At 38.8% G+C, this 19,705-nt stretch overlaps 1 protein-coding gene across 4 annotated transcripts in view; it reads right to left on the reverse strand.

Moving 5' to 3' along the window:
- The window catches only part of LOC103480395 (wiskott-Aldrich syndrome protein family member 3), a 37,018-nt gene extending 17,605 nt beyond the window's left edge, over positions 1-19,413 (reverse strand). The window contains exons 1-4 of one of the 4 annotated variants that reach the window (XM_008435322.2): positions 19,322-19,413; positions 17,823-18,145; positions 1,813-1,957; positions 166-300 (exon numbers count right to left, since the gene is read on the reverse strand). In XM_008435322.2, the coding sequence (XP_008433544.1) occupies positions 166-300; positions 1,813-1,945 (268 nt within the window). In that variant the 5' untranslated portion in view covers positions 1,946-1,957; positions 17,823-18,145; positions 19,322-19,413. Of the gene's footprint in view, positions 1-165; positions 301-1,812; positions 1,958-17,191; positions 17,428-17,822; positions 18,278-19,321 lie in introns of those variants that run through there. The other 3 variants (XM_008435325.2, XM_017310549.1, XM_008435324.2) reach the window with 3 other exon arrangements.
- Between the last annotated feature and the right edge of the window lie 292 nt (positions 19,414-19,705).

Raw genomic sequence — 19,705 nt, forward strand, 5'->3', positions numbered from 1 at the left:
ACACACACACAGAAAACAAAAACAACACACAAAAGATGAATCACAGACGTACACATGTGGCTGCTTGGATACCATTGTATTTCTGTGGAAGAATGACCTTTCCAGATTCAGACGCACACGCACACGCACACACACATACACACACATACACATACACACACATACCTTCCTCCACAGTGGAGTCGAGCTGAGTGACTTTCACAGCCAGCTGGTCCACTCTCTCCTGCAGGCTGCTCATCCTCAGGTAGAAGCTGTTGGCTTCGTTGAATAGTTCTCCAAAAATGTCCTCAGCATGGCGACCTAAGCAGCAGCGCAGAGACCCAGGTGTGGTCAGATTTGATTTGTGTTATTCACATCCTTAAAACGTCAACAGCTTTTGATCAGTCACCAGAATTTCAGCATTTACAGACAAACACATCTGTCATAAAATATTTAAAAGGAAATGTTGTTCCATCTCGACAGATGAACTGCACAAGGGCTTCTGTTAAATAGCATTCTATTTTAGACAATTCCAACAGTGTAGAAACGCAACGCTGGCTGCCCTTGTTTAGTTCTGGTCTTGATAAGATGGAGACCTGTATAGACATCTTCAGTGTAATCCAAATTAGAAGCATGCAGATGTTTTGTTTGTCCTGTTTTGACAGGAAACAATTTATTCTTGGCAGCATTTTGAGGTGGTAAAAGGTTGTTAGTAAGACTTTCAGATATAAAATAAAAGTGGCACAAGTACGGGGCCCTGAGGAGCCCCGTATGTTATCTCTGTTTGCTCAGACTCAGAATTTCCACAAATTCTGCCAAATAAGATCTGACCCGATGTGGCACAATCCTGCCAAGTATTTAAGTTTACTAACCAAATTATTAACTGTGTCGACAGGAGCAATGAGATCTAACAATCCCAACTCACAGGTTTTAAAACCAGCACTGCTGAGATGGATGTCATTTGAAGTTTCACCAGTAGTGTCACAGTAAGATGGAAAATAGTTTCAAAAGAAGCAAAAAAGAATAAATACATTCATTGATTATCTACTTTTTCAATTTACTTCTCTGAAAATGCAAAAGATTAAAAGAAACAAAGAAGAAAAGCCTGTCGTCTGTCTCTGCAGGAAAGGCTGCCCCCTGCTGTGAATCCCGTCAGACTGAAAACTAAAAAAAACCTTAATGCCTCCATAAAACCATGACAGGAAGAGAGAGAGAGAGATGCAAATGCAAACTAAACCAGATTGCAAAGCGCAAACAGACATCTATTCCTCCCTTTCTTTTTTTTTCTGTCCCCACCGCTCAATTTACGTCTGACAGACGCAGCTGAGGCAGCGCCTTTAGTCACCCTGAATGAGCTGTCACAGATTTTATTTAGCACATAGCTGTTAAACACATTTAGATAGCCATTTTGCCCTGCATATATCAACTGAGTCATTTAGGTGGAGATTAATATTCATATAAAGTTTTGTCCTTGCTAGTAAATGAACTATTCACATTTATAATGAGTTGTTTAAAGTGAGATATTTCAAAAAGGGAATAAGTACAGCAGCAGACCAGAGACTGCGCTTTATGGCTTTATTAACCAAAGGTGTAATTGACTGGAAGCATCTTTGCTGTTGAAATTTTTGCAGAGCAAAAATCTGAGAAATGTATGTCAAAAGCCCTAAAATAAATTGTCCTTAGCTTTGAAAAAGTCACATAAAATGTGACTAAAAATAGTAGATGACCAAGTAAATGATTTTAACCTGGTTATTGTAAGTGAAGATTATTTTCTACTGGAGATTAGAAGAAAAACTATAAAAACTTGAGTGAATATTATGTAATATTACTCACTCAGGCTGCCCAGCTGTTTGATGATGGCTGCCAGTGTGCTGTTGGTGACACACTCCAGTTCACTGGTCACCCCATCTGGCAGCGCCCCGCGGCACAAGTGCCGGGGTTCAATATTCCTCTTCACCAGCGGCATGTTGCTCTACACCTGCAGAAACAACAAAAAAAGAACTGAAAACGCCATGTTTTTAAAAAAAAATTATTTAACTTTCAAATTTGCTGATTTATGGTTACAATCTTTTTTCTTTTTTCTGAAACTCTGAGTTTTCGTACCTCCCAGTGAACAGTTTTTTAATATCCAAATAGTAAGATGGATGCAAATATACCAACATTATTTCTGGGAAATAAGGATGGGGGTGGGAGGAGAGGAAATGACTTGATGTTGATTTGTGAGGCCGATGGAAACGGAGGTGTCATGTCCACCGTGGGGCGCAGTCACTCATCGTGCTGTCTAATGCCAGAGCGCCTCGCGTGAGCCAGAAACTAAATGAGCCAGAAATAATTTTATAAATGGTGCAAATGAGCTTGAAACTGGGCAGAGAGACCGGAAGGGTCCTGACAGGGAGACAGAGAAACTAGACGAGGCAGAATGAGTAAGGATCAGGGGTGCTACTAGAAATAAAGCTTCTCTGGGGCCCAAAACCACCAAACTGCCAGGACTGAAATGAACGTTTGAACCTTAAAAACCCCTAAGGTGAACTTCCCAGCTAAAAAAAAAAAACTTCTGGTTTATCTTAAAATATATTTAAATGCCACCCAAATGTTTTTATTTCAATTATCTGATTCAAACAGTCAAGCATATTCACTGCAAAAAAACAAAATCTTCCAAAGTGTTTTTGGTAGTTTGTAGTGGAAATATCTTAGTACACTTGAAATAAGAAAAACTAGCCATCAGGTAACTTTTAAGCAAGATATATTAGCTTGTTTTATGTCAATAATTCTTTTATATTGATTGTTATTGTAATATTGTTTTCCTTTGTTTTTTTTACTGATAAGACATTTTGTCCATGTAACAAGTGAAATAATTTGCCAGTACTTTTTTCATAAATTTTAAGAACTTGACTTAAACAGGCTCCTGTATCTTGCTGCACAGTTACATGTGAATTATTTTAGTCTTTAAAAAAAAAAACATGCTAAGATATTTGCACTAAAAACTATACAAAAATACTTGGATTTAACAAACATGCAAAAAACATTTTTTTAATGAAAGTTACATATTGCAGCTTTAAGAATTATAAAGTGAGAATCTTAGCCTAGCCCCTGTCTGTTTTCATGTATTTTGAAAAGTTGGTAAAAATAAAAATGAATGCCCCCTACTGACCTGGAGTAGTTGTTTCAGGGCTGTGAGACATTTGAGAAGTTCCTTCTGTCTAGTTCCCTACTAAAAACAACTAGAATAAAGTGTTGCAAAAACACAAGCAACAAGGGAATCAATTCTCTTATCAAGAGAAGAAGTGTTTGTGTCTGCATATTCAATCAATAACGTGTTTGTTTATGCTGAAATATTTGTGATAAAGCAGGGGTAAACACAGACGTTTGTAGTGAGTTTTCCAGTAGTAACCAGATCTGTTTGAAGCATTCCCCCGCTCATTCCTCCCTCTAACAGCTTCTGACATTTAATTATATTAACTACCTCAGATGATGCTGCGGCTTCTTAAGTACGCTGTTAAGCTTCCCCCTGTATGCGTGCGCAGCAGCCAATGTCTCCCCCCCGCCCCTTCCTCCAGCTGTTGTAAATAATCTAAGAAGCTCGCTGGTTAATAATACATAAACACTCCCCATCATCCTCCTTCCCCGCTCCGATGGGTGCTGCTCGTCTCGTCTGTCGGGTGGGTCCCCCAGTCGTTCTTTTAGCAGGCTCCTGCGCTCGTTTTCAATCCAAATATTTTGTACTTCCTCGCTTGGTTTCATCAATAAATCAGTAGGGGGCGAATACCTTATACTCCAAATCCCAAGCGTCCAACAGAGACTGGGGGTCCCCCACCCTCACTGTTTCCGTGTCGGTCTGAGAATCTGCGGTTTCTTCCTCGGTCATAAAAGCGAATGAGTGTGAGCTTCAGACACACGAAGCCACTCTGTTTTGACCCTCGAGCGCTTACGTCTCTTTCATGAACACTTTCAGGTCAGCTGCAATGCAAACCGACATGGTTCTAGTCGACTATGCTTCAACAAGACAGCGGGTAAACAGAGAAACAACTCCTAACAGGTTCACCTTCTTCTGAGGATTCCTCTTTAAATAGAAATATATTCCCGCTCACAAACAGTTGCTTCAAAGGAATGTCAAGAATACAATAGCAACTTTGTTGCCTTTGTTCTGGCAGAAAATTATAAATTTGTCTTTCCCCGATGTTCTTAGGAGGTTCTCCTCATTTTCACATTTCTTTCTTCATATAAAACTAAATTGTTTAACTATTTTTTCCAGCTGAATAATGAAAATATATATTTTTAAAAAAGTGTACAAAAATGCAGTTTTTTGGTGCAAATCTGTTATTCAAAATGTGAAGTGTTCCTTTGATGTAAGCAAACTTATCATTGCTTAGTCCTATCAAGGTGAAATTCATATCAACACTAAATTTAAACTAAGGCTGTCAACATTTGCGATTTATCCGAAAAGTTCAACGGCACTTCTGTCTGCTTACTTCCTGTCAGATTCCTGTCAAATAAAGTTCAGTAACACCAAAACAAAAAAAGATGTGACAACAAACATTTGGATAAAACCAAGGTAGCATGTAGCCTACTTATCACAACGGTGAATTATTCCGTCACTCAAGCATAACCGCTTTACAGTTAACGTTTCTAAATTACAACAAAAGGACTTCATATAAAACCTTTGTAAATATGAAAACCTGAAAAACGTAGATGTTTGGTTGGAGACAATAAAATGTGCATTTTCACATTTCAGGCCTACACAGTTATGCATGTTAATTGTGATTAATCAAAGGGTAAGAGTGTGATTAATTTGATTACATATTTTAATCGATTGACGGCGCTTATTTTAACTACAACCATGTTTACCAAAGACTGATTAATATTGAAACTCACAACACTCCAGTCGCCATGATTCCTTAAGTTTAACTATATTAAACTTTATATAGACTTTGCAGGCATCAAGACTTTTCTGGCATCATCAGCGGTATCAGATTTGAAAACTGAAAAAACAATAAAAAATTTGTGACCTTTAGCATTTTGAGCACTGCCTTTAGTGTTCGATGCGAGCATCTGAAAATAAAAAATACATAATTCATATAGCACATATAGTATTATTAACCAAAGAATCTTTTGAAAGCGAACAACAGTAAAGAACACAAGCTTAAATGTTAAAATATTTAGATCCAAACATCAGAAAGGTAAAGAAGAAAACAGACGAGAGATGGAAGAGGAAAAGCACCCTGAGTACACTGTGGAGCCACGGGAGTGTTGTCATGCCAACACACTGAGGAATCTGCTCTTCAGATCAAAAGTGGAACTGGCTGTGCCACTGAAAATAGTATGAAAGAAAAACTGCACAAAGAGGACACGGAAAGAACGAGAGAATCGAAGCAAAATAGAAATTAAAAAGAGGGAGCAAAGGAAGCCAAGAGATGAAAACTAAAAGTGGAAACTTTGGTACGTCGGCCTGTGGATGATCCATCGCACTGTGACACCCAGGCTTCCGAGAGGAGCAAAGGAAACGATTCCTAAAAGGTCAGGTCAGATCAGATCAAGAAATTTGTGGCAAGATGAAACTCTTTAGAGAGGTACTAGTGAAAGTGACCTGTCAGAAAATGTTAGTTAGCATTGTTGTTTCCTCACATGGTGACAATTTTCTGTTTCCATGAGCAACAGTGAATATGTACAGACTAAATGAACAGTCCCAAGGTTATAACCTAAGGTAAACAGGGAGATAAAAAGTGGTAAACATGAATCGACAAGGTTATCTTAGCCTGAGCTGCTGCCTTTTCCCCCCAAAGCATTGTTAAATACCCTGCTTTAGCATTTGTGGATATGACAACAGTGCATTGGACAACAGTGCATACAATATTATTCAACCATCAGACAAGCCAGGTTATGACTGAATTTTTTAACATATATGCTGAAGAGGATTCACTCATGTCGGCATGCTGAACGCTTGAAATAGCCAAAACCTGAGCTATGTTACAAATAATTAGATCCTCGAATATGGACAAAAAATTCAACAAGAAGGTGACATCATGGTTAAAGTAACAGAAACGTCCTGTAAAATTCACAGACGCAACAGGACACTGAATTTTACACCACTGACCCTCACATCGACATACTATTCGAACAAGTAGTGCATTAAAGAAAGTTTTTAAATAATTATTAACCATTAAATTAAATGAAATCCTATAATTTGTGTGGTTATTTATCTCTATAGTTCATCAAAATACTAGAGTACCAAGAAACATATAATGATTCGCATTGGTTATTTAAATAGGTATCAACTATTTTGTTTATTGATAAAGAAAAGTGGAAGTAGAAATGTATGAAATGTGAAAACAAGGGCAATTAATCGTGCACCACTTTCAAATACCCCCCCAAATCACCAGTAGGACTCTAATTCCTGTCAAAAGCAAGATGAATTTTCAAAGTATGGATCCAGCCACGTCTTAAAGCAATCAACACAAACTGTCACACGTATCACTTAAACACTAAATGAAAAACAGAAACAAAAACTAAAATGTGCCTCTCACATTCATGATTGCTGCCACCACTCTTAGCACAGCCTGTTCATGTTATCTGTGAAAGGCTGAGGGATGGAGTGGCAGATGATCTGAGATGGGTGTTGGGTTGGGGTGTGTGTGGGGTGTTGGGGGTGTGTGTGCAGATTTGCTAGGAATATAATGAGGAAGGATCTTTAAACCCAAATGAAACTTCTGCCAATGTTACGACAACTGATTACATAAGGCAGGAAAATTTTGTGCCCACCTAAAATTTGACATTATATACAAAAATATAAATTCAAATACGTAGGAAACCATTCAGGAGGAAGTTCCTGTTCCACAACTTCCTCTGTGTTTCAGTATCTGTGGTTGTAATTACAGATGAGACTTTATCCGTCTGATCCAAAGCTGATTGGATCCTGTTTGTAAAGACCTGTAGGGAGGTTATAAAAGACCCCAAGCTTCCACACTCACCTCTGACCCCTCACTCCAGACTGGTTCACACACCCAGACATCTCAACAGGGGGTAAATTAACCCATTCTGTTGCCTCTTTCCAGTAAGGCTGTAGATTATATTTTTAGCCTTTAGCATAAAGCAATATTGAGTGTTACTTTAATTTTACAAGTGTGTAGATGGATAACGAGACAGGAGAAAACCTCACTGACTTTAATTACTCCTCCTTCTGTTCAGGAATATGGACTTGAGCCCAAGCTAATGACCAAGTACACACTCACAAACAAACACGTCTTCACCGAGCCACTTAATCGGCCTCAACCTGTGATCCAACCTGTCACATCCCCCCCACTCCCCTCGGCTCTGCAGGACTTACCCAAATAACCACAGCTAATTAGATTTGTGCAGTAACTACTTCAAATAAGGAGCTCTGCCTCTATATATTGGTGTAATTAAATGATGCACTGCGTGACTTATCAATTGGGATTCATTTTTATAGTGAAAGTGACAAAAAAACAAATACATTTCCCCAGTACATTTTCCATATCACATAAGCATGTCGCAATAAGCAAACAAATCTATTAATTTCACAATAAATTAAAATGAGCACAATCATTTCCATTTGCATAATTTATCGTTTTTCTCTCTTTCTACCAAAAACTGGATGGCAAAAGTCTTCAGACTGGTGTTTTGGTCTCAACTAGCCTTTTTCTTAAAGGTCAATTTTGTTTACAGAGACTTCATAATTAATTTATTTTGTTTATTTATTTCAGAGACTGAAAATGTCTTCTAGTTCCGGTGTTAGATGTTCATTAGAATTAAAATTTTATTTATCTTTGAGAATGTGTTCAGTTTAACATGGCTCAGCCAAATCTTTAAAAAAAAGATTAAAAAAAAACTTCAAGTAAATAACGAGCTGACAAACCTGGAGGAATTTTGCAAAGGTTTTGATACTTTCATTAAAGAATGAAACAATATGAAGATCTGGACAGATATTGATATCCCATATTAGTATTGCTGTTATGGCTGATAACTGATATTTACCAATATCATATGTACAAAACGTACTCTGAAACTGAAATGTATTAAAAACTGTAAAGAATCTGTAACCCTTAAAGGGGTTTGACTGGTCCATACATCGTATTTTACAAGATCCGAAACAAAAAGTTGAGCTTTTTCTTCTGCTTCTGGATGGATTGATCCTTCAAACGCAATAAAAACAACAATTCTTCTTTAATCTGATTCTTCTGTAGTAACAGATACTCTAAATATGTAAATAAATAAATAAATTACTTCTGTTCTCAAAATTTTGCAGATGCTGTCCGGACAAATATCTGCATCTCTTCTGCATCTTACACACAGTAACTGGTTTGAAAAAAAAAGAAAAGAAAAGAAAAGAAATCTGCACAAACAATGAAGTGAGCCAACGCAGAGAAACAGAGCTAATGTTTTATTCTCAGTCAAGATTACTCTGGTGACGCTCTGTGGAGCGTCGGAGCTCCTCGCTTGGTGGTAAGCCAAATGTCATTTCACAAAGAGGCATCAGGGAGCTGAACAAAAAAATATTTTAAAAAATGAGTTGGACAAGCTGTCAGCGGTATGAAAAGCATTTTTAAGTGGATTCTATTTGTTTGATGCTACCAAAACCAGGAGATTAATTAGTTTTTTGTTTGATGTTGCATTAGGCAGACCATGGGAGATTGTTTAAATTTTTAAACGTGTGAGCCGTCTTCATTTTAACTCCCTCCTTTTTTGTGACTCTAACCTCCTTTTTTTTTTTTACTGTTTTCATCCTCAGTGTCAAAAACTCCATGCTCCCCAACCCCCCCTTTTTTCCAGCTTTAGCTCTCTTTGATGTCTTTATTTATGCTGATGCTCTTGGGTGAGAGGCCATTGTACAAAAATGACTGCAGTTATAAAGCCACTCCCCTCGTCTCCCCCAAGTGTTTTGTACTAATCCTCCCTTGAAACAAATCATCCAAAACTGTAAAAGAGAAGAAGAGCAGAGAGGAAGCGAGGAGCCTGATGCCTGCCTCTCTCTGTCCCTTTTTTCCCCCTCCTCGTCTCTGCTCTCTGACATGCGGTCTCTGGCTCTGTAGGGTCGTTGTCATGGTTTCTATGGAAGACTTTCTGATGTTGGCAGCAGAATGGAGTGACTGGGACAGAACTGTAGTTAGTTTACAGTGGAGAAAATACAGCCACTGACTAAGAAAACATAGCTCCAAGAAGAAAAAAAAAACTAACTTACCAAGTATTTTTGGTCTAGTTTCTAGTGCAAATATCTTAGTCCAATTGAAATAAGTCAAAACAAATGTACAAGCAACTTTTTTGAGCAAGAAATAGGAGTTTGTTTAAAGTCAATAATTCCTCAATATTGATTTTTTTAAAAAGTACTAGTTCCAGTGCCAGGTTATTTCACTTATAAGATGTTCTCGAACAAACTTCTAGGACCTTTACAATGTTTTACACAAATGTTAAATTGCACACTGATGGCCTGCTTTTTTAATTGGCTTCAGAAGGAAATAGTTTTTTTTTGTTAGGGGTATCAGAGTAAAGACAATGCAATTTCTAAAGAAATATCCAAAAACATGTGTCTTTATTTTTCCACCCTTCAACAATGCATTATCTTGTGTCCCTAAGTCTCAAAGGTAACATTAACACAAGATCTCCGTTTGGAAATGTTTCATGTTTACACGCCGCCGCCAGAACACCTTGAGGAAGCTGTAGTTATCATGCCAGGCCACTAGATGGCGTGTGGATAATAGACTGAGAACTGCAGTAAAGCGCATAGTTGACTTATTGCCACCTGTTTTGAGAAGAGTGTACCTCCTCCATCGTTACCTTTACATTTCATTTGTTCATCAAACCATTGATCAAAACATTTTAAAATAACATGTTTTACACAGAGCTAAAGGTGCTTTACACCAGTCCTACCTTCACGTATCGTACCCTCTTTTTATTGTCTGCTAATGCGGTTAGTAAACAGGTCAGCTCTGGGCTGTGAGTGTTGTGTTACCGGGGAGCATTCACCCTCTGCTTGGTTGTGTGTTGCGGGAAAAAAACTCCCCTCGTGCCCCTCTGCGACCCAGTCTCCCACAATTAAATGTGCCGGCCTCAGCGCGATCGCAACAAGTCATCCGGCAAAAACCATGTGACCTGACACTGTCACGCACACACAGTATGGAACAAACTGGGTTCTACTGAAGCAGGGATGGTAGGAAGAGGAGGTCCTACTGGGGAAAGACAGGTCACATCGATCCCAGAGTCCCAGTTTCTCTGGTCTGGGAAGAAACAGGGAGGTGCCCAAAATACTTGTTAAAGATGGAGGCCTATTTTATCTGCCACTTTACAATCACAACTAATGGGCCTGACAGAGATAATGCCAACAAGCCACTTTGGCTCACTGTGGATAGTTTTATAACTTTTCAGAAACAGGGTGTCCGCACATCCTTAAAAAATTTTCCATTCATGTATTTAAAATGAAGGCCTTAAAATGTCTTAAATTAATTTAAAAAATGTAATGAAGCCTTGAACACGTTAACGACAAGTCTTACATTTTGTTGTGGCAGGACCATTTAATATTGTATATTCTATGCAGACTTTTTTTTCTTCCAGGATTTTCCTGTCAGGCAAAAGTTTGAGTCGCACACACCTTAAGGTGCCCTGCGATAGACTGGCGACCTGTCCAGGGTGAACCCTGCCTCTCGCCCGGATCGTTAGCTGGAGATAGGCACCAGCAACCCTTCCGACCCCATTAAGGTACAAGGGTGTAAAGAAAATGGATGGATGGATGGATGGATGTGGATGGATGGATGGATGGATGGATGGATGGATGGATGGATGGATGGATGGATGGATGGATGGATGGATGGATGGATGGATGGATGGATGNGGATGGATGGATGGATGGATGGATGGATGGATGGATGGATGGATGGATGGATGGATGGATGGATGGATGGATGGATGGATGGATGGATGGATGGACACCTTAAGGTTGAGGCTACTGCTGATATGTTGCTAATATGCTAGCTGGTTAGCTAGCATTTTTTGCATCTGTCATGGGTAAGTGCAAAATTATAACCAATTGGCTGAATGACATTCGTCTTCGGCACGGCTATGTACATTCTGCGCAATAACACTTGGCACTACAGAGGTTAATGCTGTAGAGAGCCAGTGTGAGAAGCACAAAGCTACTGCCGACGGCCACAAACAAACTCCACAAATGTCACAGTTTTGGCTAATAGAGCTCCCCAGAAAACGGTCGGCGCTGCTCTGACTAGCACTGAGCAGCATTCGATGCATTGTGAACTGTGGAATCTGAGGTTTAGTGGATTTTAAATACGGTGGTCAAGCACCAGTGTGAGCTATTTCAAGGATTTTAATTCAACAATGTTTTTAATGTGAAGGGAGGCACAGCTTAGAACCAAAAGAGACTTGGGAGCCACAGCCGCAAAATATTTGATTTTCTTTTGTACGTTTCTGTCACGATCAAGGTCTTCTTAAGGGTCTTTTAAAAAAGTCTTTAAAAGTCTAACATTTGTAGAAGCCCTGTGAAAACAATGGAAGGATCTGTGTTATGGATAAGACTACTTAACGCAACTTATTATTCCCATCTTGGCTAAAGACATGTAAAAAGCTTTAAAACAAATTAAATAGAATAATCTTGCAATTGAAATAATTTGAACACAATTATGTATTGATGGAAACGCAACATATAAAATGAGTAATGGCATCTTTATCGATACAATCGCTATCAATATGCTGTGGGATTTGCAAATGAAACCTCAGTCTTCAAGAAAAGACAGCTCTCAGGCCACACTTTTACTGCTACAACCAAACATCAACTCCTGCTGGACAGAGTATGCCTCTTTTCTTTTGGAAGTATTTATAGACTGGCAAACATTTTTCTGTGGAACATAACTTAAAATTGTTGGAAAATTTGCCTAGACAGATACAGTATTTGCTACAACATTAAGCACTGGACACAACACTGCTTGACATGCTATTGGTTGGCGTCCGCAAGGCAGCCAATCTAGGGCTGCCATTTGCTTTCCTTGCCGCTGATTGGCTGAACTCTCAAAAGCAGAGAGAATGAACACTGCAGGGATTAGCTTCTGCTAGTGCTAAGGCGGTTTCCACTGTATGCACTAATACATGTAACGATGGGAAATGTTCCTGATTTCATAGTTTTTGTTTGCATATTTGACACAATAAAGTGTGTAAGAACATCAAACCAATTGAAATATTAGTCAAAGACAACACAAGTAAATACAAAATGCAGTTTTTAAATGAAGGTGTTTATTACTGAGGGAGAAAATAAAAATCCAAACCTACGTGGCCTTATGTGAAAAAGTGATCCCCCCCTGTTAAAACATAACTTAACTGCTATTTTGCTAATATTTACATTGGTTTGATGTTCTGAAACACTGAATTGTGACAAACATGCCACAAATTAGAACATCAGGGAAGGCGCCAACTGTTTTTCACACCACTGTAGTAAGGTATAATTGATATTTGAACTTCTAAGATAAGAAACTCTGAGCGTTTTTAGAGGAGTGTCTCAAGTATTTGTAGAGTTTAACTAACTCCCTAGCTCCCGTGAATACTGGGGATTCATTTAAATGAAAAGAACCTTATTCTTAAACTCTACATCAGTGGAAACAATCTCTGACTTCCTCTAATATCAGGCTTTACCTTCACTCTTTTGTCTAACAATTTATAAAATTTTGCAGGTATCTCAGATTTTTCTAAAGCACTGAACTATGAAAGCTCACCATGCCTTCTGACCTCAGTGGGGGAAAACTAAATACAAGCTCAACTGATGGGTTAATAACAATATTACCTATTAGATGTGCTCAGATCAGCAATTATTGCGTTCTTCTGTGATATATTATCACAGCCAACCCAGAGGCAGGCGGCCACAGAGTAGTGCTTAGGATCAAAGCAGGATCGTTGGCTTCACCAATAAAACCACCAGCGACACCCGAGCGTGAACACCAAAACGCTGCCCCCGAGCAACGACCACCATTTCCACGCAGAGAAGCATCGATCTCCGTGCTGTAAATAAACGAGCCTGGAAACCGCTGACTAAGGCAGATTGAGTCAGTCGGGGCGGAAGAAAAGCCAGACGGAAAACTACTAATTTTTCATGACATCAGAGAGCAACCAGAAACGGCGAGGGCGGCAGACCGGGATACGAGCAGGACGATGAGTGTCCTTATGTGGCTGGGTCAAAGCCCCCCCCCCCCCCACACACACACACACACACACACACACACACACACACACACACCCACGCACACACGCGTGTGTATTTTCAGTGATTGTTGCACTGTGAACGACCCCAGAGGGACCAGATGGATGTTAGGTCAAGACGACAGGTGAAGGCAGAGTGAAGCTACAGTCTCACAGGTTTAGGGGAGGGAAAAAAAGAGTTTCTACATAAATGCTTTAAAAAATGTGTCCAGATCCTGACAAAACCTACAATGTTATGTTTACTAAAAATCCAACCTCAACAAGAAAAAACCTGTTGACTAAATTATTCATTTGTTAGAAGAAACTAAAAAGCAAGCAAGAAGTAGATTATTTTTCACTTATCTTTTTTAAAGCATGAGGAAAATAATTGAATTATCTAGAGATGAAACGATTAATCTGATAAATTGTGATTAATCACAATTAGCAATGATTAATCAATTAGTGAAATAATCGTGACCTAAGTTAATAATCTATTAACTATTCAAATTCTGTAAAAACAAAAAGTCATATAAAGCACCTTTCGCTATCCAATTATTACTAAGTTAATTATAAAAATAATCAACAGATAGCCCTTCACTGTGTTATCCTTTGCTACAAATAATCAAGTTTACACTAGAGGAATGCTGTATAGTTGCATTTCAGGACATAAAATGTTTTTTTCTTATTTTAAAAAAAGAATTTAATTACTTTTCATTATTTTTCTTATATTGTATAAAATGGTCAAGTGATGAAATAAAAAATTTGCAGAATGTGGAAAATGTTTTATCCGATTAATCGATTAATCATCAGAATAATTGATTACTAAAATAGTCATTGTCCTTTTGCGGTAACTATTTCTATTTTCCTTAAATGTTTGTGAACTAACTGTATTAACATTGCTGACCATTTCCTCTATAACTAAAATAATTTTCTCTGATGAGCTGAAAATCAACTTCTGGTTCTAAGCTGATGACAGTTTGTCATTTATTTTCCAGCTCTTGGAGAACAGACCACCTGCTCTCAGTGAGGTTAAGCTTCCTAGCCACCGTTTGGGTAAAAAAATCATTCTAATAACCTCACCAAATTGCCCCTCAATAGTTGGAAGTATTCCTCTTGGAGGACATTGTGAAATCCCTCTTATTTCACAACAATGTCGCAAGATAAAATTGTAACCCAACTCCTCTGGACGAGAAGCAACCCCATAAATAGTACAGTTGGACTTTATATTGACTCAAACTATTTGATTATTATTTAAGTTTAATAACATTACCATCCATAAAACCCTAAGTAAATTCCCCTAATGTGGCGCCAAAGTTTAACTTAGATAGACTCAAACTGCTACGTTTTGGTTCTAACAGCCCCACCTATTTTCATCCATGTCGTCGTGAACGAACATCATTTGACTCTACACCTGCAGCATGAGATGCTGGACCATTTGGAGGATTATTAAGTACTATATTTCCACTTCCTATCATTGTCAGCTATCAATATTTTGCTGCTCTACTCATAAGTCACACAGCACACAAGTATTTTTCACAGGATAAAACGTTTTTTTAGTTCAAGTGACTGTAGTCACAGGCGGAAAACCAACTGTTGCCAGTGTTGAACAAGCTCTGCACTGGTGGAAATTTTATTTTATTTTGCTATGAAGTAAAGCTAATAAAACTCTTAACGACTAATTACTGTGTATCTCAGTGTTTCTCAACGTCGGCCCTCACCGCCCCCCCTGTCCTGCATGTTTTAGGTGTTTCCCTTCTGCCACACACCTGAATTGTATCTCTGGGTGATTAACAGGCTTCTGCAGAGCAGGCGGCGGTGAGGACTAGAGCTGAGAAACACTGGTGTATCTAATCAGTAGCAAACCTTTTATCATGACAGTGAAGCCAAAAAAGCAGATCTACATGCAACAACATGATGGAGGATTTTTCAAACCATGAACGAGTGTTTGATGGATTTACCCCTTAAAGCAGTACTGTCATGAATAATATTTACTCTAAACTAGCGGCGGGCACCAGGAATTTAAAGTATTGTCACAATATTTTGTGGTAGTATTACAATAACAATAAAGGTGACGTTAACCATTTCTTATTTTTTTAGGAAACTGCATGGCTGTGACTGAGTGTTGCAGGAATTATAGTCCCACAAACACAAATAAAAGCTATTAAATAATAAAGCAATACGCTTCTTTAGGACACCAGGCACGTAACATGTGATTTGTGATATTTACTGTTACACCTTAACTGAACAAACAGTGCAATAGCCAAAAAAAATAAATAGTTCCAACAATACGGACACTTTTAGGAGGTTTTAAACATCATTAACTGGAATTTACCATGACAACGACAAATCAATCTTATACGAAATTTATCACAATAAATGATAAACGATCTGACCACCAAAACATTTGGTGATCTAACCACCAAATATTTTCTTGAAAATGTTTTCACATGGAGCATACAAAATGCTGCAAAATTCCAGAAGATTTCCTTTTATTCAACCAGCCAAGGCCTCCCTCCATATTTCGTTTTCACTCATTGAAGTTAAGTAACCATGTGTGTGCGAGTTGAGGCTCCTTGGCCCTTCTTCCTCCATCATTGGCTTATGTAATAAATCAGTACAAGCTTCTGTGAGCACAGCCTCTCATGAATACGACTCTGTTGTACAGCAGCTTCACAAACAAGCATTAAAAAAAGCCTATTATCTAATCTCAGTTCAGACATGAAAGAACCCCCTGAAGTGGACTCCGAATGGAGAGCAGCTATGATGAAGACGACCGTTTACAAATCGCCATAAAATATATATATCAGGCCTGGCCATTCGTCTCTTTTTCTGACATGTTTTAAAGTAAAAACTTGGACTTTTATGTCATTTGAAGCGTTCATTTTCCTGCCTGGGATGAATATGACTGACTGCACATGTAATCACGGTCGGTTCAGATCAAACCAGTCACCCTCAAATGACCAGGAATATTTCCCCAAAGCGTCATGAACTATAAACCACTAGAGCTGCAGCATCAAGTCCACAATAATGAATCCAGTTTCTCATCATCAAAATCAACTTTCCATCTGCTAATGTGAATCAACTAAATGTCTGGGTGACAATTTTACTATCTGTCGGAACGAGGGTTGAGCTATTTGTTTGCAATGACAGGAAATGCCTGTAAAAGTCAAACTGAAGCTTTCAAACCAAAGCTAACATTAATGACTACCAATATATCTTTTATGTATGTTTAAGAAGTCCTTTAATCTCCCATGGCAACCATTCAGCTGTGCAAAACCCCTGGGTGGACCTAGCTCCGCCTTCAAGACGCAGCTCCTCCTTGGAGCTGCAGTTTCCAAGCTTCTGCTTCACAGAACAACCCCCCCTTGCGACTCCCTCACTCAGCTCCTTCAGACTAGCCAGCAGCAATTAGCAAACGTCTGGTGGAACTGTGCATCCACTGAGCTCATTATACGAGCCACTTCTCAGTGCAACGCTGGTAAAAACATTAAAGGGTTAATAGAGGATGACTTCCTGAAGGCGGAGTTTCAGAAAGAGCAGGAGCTTCTTAAAGAAACAGAGTCTCAATTTTAAAGCGTTAAATTAAGTCATATTTGAAAAATACACAATACTGCCCCTTTAAGTCTGTGTTCTTGTGGTTTTTAGTTTTTATGTGGATCATGCATGAAATTAAGTAACTGAATGAAAAATGAATGCATCGTCGTATGCTAAACTGCTCTGGAGAATAATATTAATGGTCCACAATCTCTGCAGCTCATCTTTTACTGCCCATCAGCACCAATCTCTTTGTTGACCTATTTAATATGCTAAATGCTAATTGAAGATTTTTTTTGGTTACATCCCTCAAATTACTGAACACCACCCAAACATCACAGACTGCTTAGACGGAGGAGGACTTTAAACATGAAGGCCTGTTTAAAGTAACAAAAGCTGTAACATCAAAAAGCAATAATAATAATAATAATAATAATAATAATAATGTTTTTTAGACTGAAAACAACATCTCTATGCCGTCCATTTTAAAGCACACCTTATGTCCACACATAGCATGGATCCGGTGCCGTTCTCTTCTGTTTCAGCAGCTACTTTTGAGCAGATCCACTGGATCCCCGTTACAGACATAATCCTCCGCACACCTCCTCTTCTTTATACTCCATTCCTTCCCTCTATCTGTCTCTCTCTTTGGAAGCCTGAAGCGTGTTTCCTGCCAAATCCTGCAAGAAAAATCCTCCCAACTGGTGACATTTTGTTGCAGGCGAGCAGAGAGAGAGAGAGAGAGAGAGAGAGAGAGAGAGAGAGAGAGCGAGAGAGAAAGAGAGAGAGAGAGAGAGCGAGAGAGAAAGAGAGAGAGAGAGAGAGACACCTGACCAGCGCGCCGCCGCCACACAGGGGAGGAGAAAATGGTGTGAATGGTGCAAAAGGAGCGCCCGTCTTGCATTAATTCATTAAAACATGCATGTATATATATATACAGATAAATCCGCGCGCATTTATTTGATCACGTTTGAAGCCCTGTAAGTACGCACGTATTGTCTTTTTATTTTATTTTTTTTTTGCGTGCAACAATAACAAAAACAAATGCANTACGTGCCCCCGCATGGACGCGGCTCCACGCCACGGCGGTGCCATGCGAAGCTGATTGGAAATCCGCTCACATTTACCTGGCTGCGGCACCTCCCGTCACCTCCTCTCTCGCTCTCGGTTATGTCGAAGCTCCTCGCCGTGCCTCCTCCGCTGCGCCGCGCTTCATTTCAGATCCCCCATGCTGGCTGATAGATGGAGGAAGAGATGGATGGAGGAAGGGATGGAGAAGAGGTGGAGGAGGACAGTAGAGGGGCGGAAGCCTTTGAAGTGAGGAAATGTAGGTCCCCGCTCGAAACCCAGCTGCACGCACTGGATTTATGTCGTTTCCAAGGCAGCGTCTGTCCACCCGACGGGTATCAAGCTGGAGAGCGCGAAGCAAGTCGTCCACATCCGGTGGGAACTTCAAAATAAGAGCAGTTAACGCGATTTTGGAGTAAAATACGTCCAGTTTGTCGCTGATAAAGCGTTCGTTAACGAGACTGAACGTCCAAGAAAGCATCCAATTTTTAATCCCCACATTAGGTTTTAATGTTGCGCTCAGAAAAATAATCCTATTCCTATTTTGTCGTTGTTTTACGTTTTATTTTTAAGTGTTTTGTCCATTTTTATTTTCCGTTTCAGATTCAGAATGCTTCTTGCATAAAAAAGTACTTATCGATTTTTTCCACATTTTTTTTCTGTTTTGCTACAAGCATCAATTATTTTAATCACTGTTTAAAAATAATGTCACTTCGGTTGGAAGTGAATAAATTCTGAAGTGGAAGGAACATTTCAGATTGTTATTATTATTATTATTATTATTATTTGTAATGCGTAGCTTGCATTTGAATCCAATTCTCTTTATATTTTAAATTATGTATTTATTTTGTCATCTCTGATATCCCTTGGTAAAAGCCAGTGCAATCAACAGTTTTAAGAAGTGACGTATCAATAATAAATTCGGAGTGGCAGACTTTAATGGCGCAAACAACCATTTTATTTAGTGTTATAAGAGTAAAGGAGTTGGTCTCTTCATATTTCTATTTGTAAAGACAGTTGAAACCAGATAGTCTATTAATTTTAGGGGTAGAAAACAAAGATGAGCTTCATTCTATCCTTTTTGAACAGATTATGGATGGACTGTTATGTTTATGTTTTTTTTTTAATTATTTAATTTCATCACCTAAATAAAAGTCATGCGTAATCTTTTAAAACAAAATAGTTTAATTTTTTTTTTTTAAATCTTTCACTTCACAATTAGATTGGAAAGTAGAAAAATGTCATTTCTACAGGTATTAATAATTTGTAGTCCATTTAGGTTTTATATGTAGCTCGCAGTTGATTACAATAGCAGATGGGTAAACTAATCAAAGAGTATATTATTTTATTCACACAACAAATCTGTGTCCATATTTATCCTAGATTTGAACGTATATCTGATTGAAGGCGGATAGCTTTATGATACATTCAAGCTCCTAGAGTGTAATCTATATTTTTACGTAAACGTTCCGTCTTTCGTTCGGAAAATATGCTACAAAACATTTCTGTAAATCGTCAATAGTAAACTGGTCAACGAAGAATATTACATTTGTCTTACTTTGTGTAGCTCTGGACAGGAGACGTTGCTGTTTTTGCTAGCTTGACACAGCTGTCAGGCTCAAACAGAGCCGCAGCAAACCAGCCGAAGGACGCATGCGTACCCGAACCTGTCCGAATCTTTCCGACGACAGTCGAGTCTGTCTACGTCGAGGAGAGGATGAAAAGAAAGCCTCCGCCACGGGGCCTAAACACGACTTTTTCTTTCTTTCTACACGCTTATTTCGACTAAATAAACCACAGAAGCTGGTTTTACATGTATTATTCCGCCAGGGACTAGTTACAACTGAAAAAAATGACTCGACATGTTGCATTTTGTATTTGAGTTAGCGTGCTGCTAATCCTAATTATAATCCAATTAAAAGCTCGTGCTACCCAAAATCGA

The sequence above is a fragment of the Poecilia reticulata genome, linkage group LG18 (genome assembly GCF_000633615.1).
Source record: "Poecilia reticulata strain Guanapo linkage group LG18, Guppy_female_1.0+MT, whole genome shotgun sequence".
Taxonomy (NCBI): Eukaryota; Metazoa; Chordata; class Actinopteri; order Cyprinodontiformes; family Poeciliidae; genus Poecilia; species Poecilia reticulata.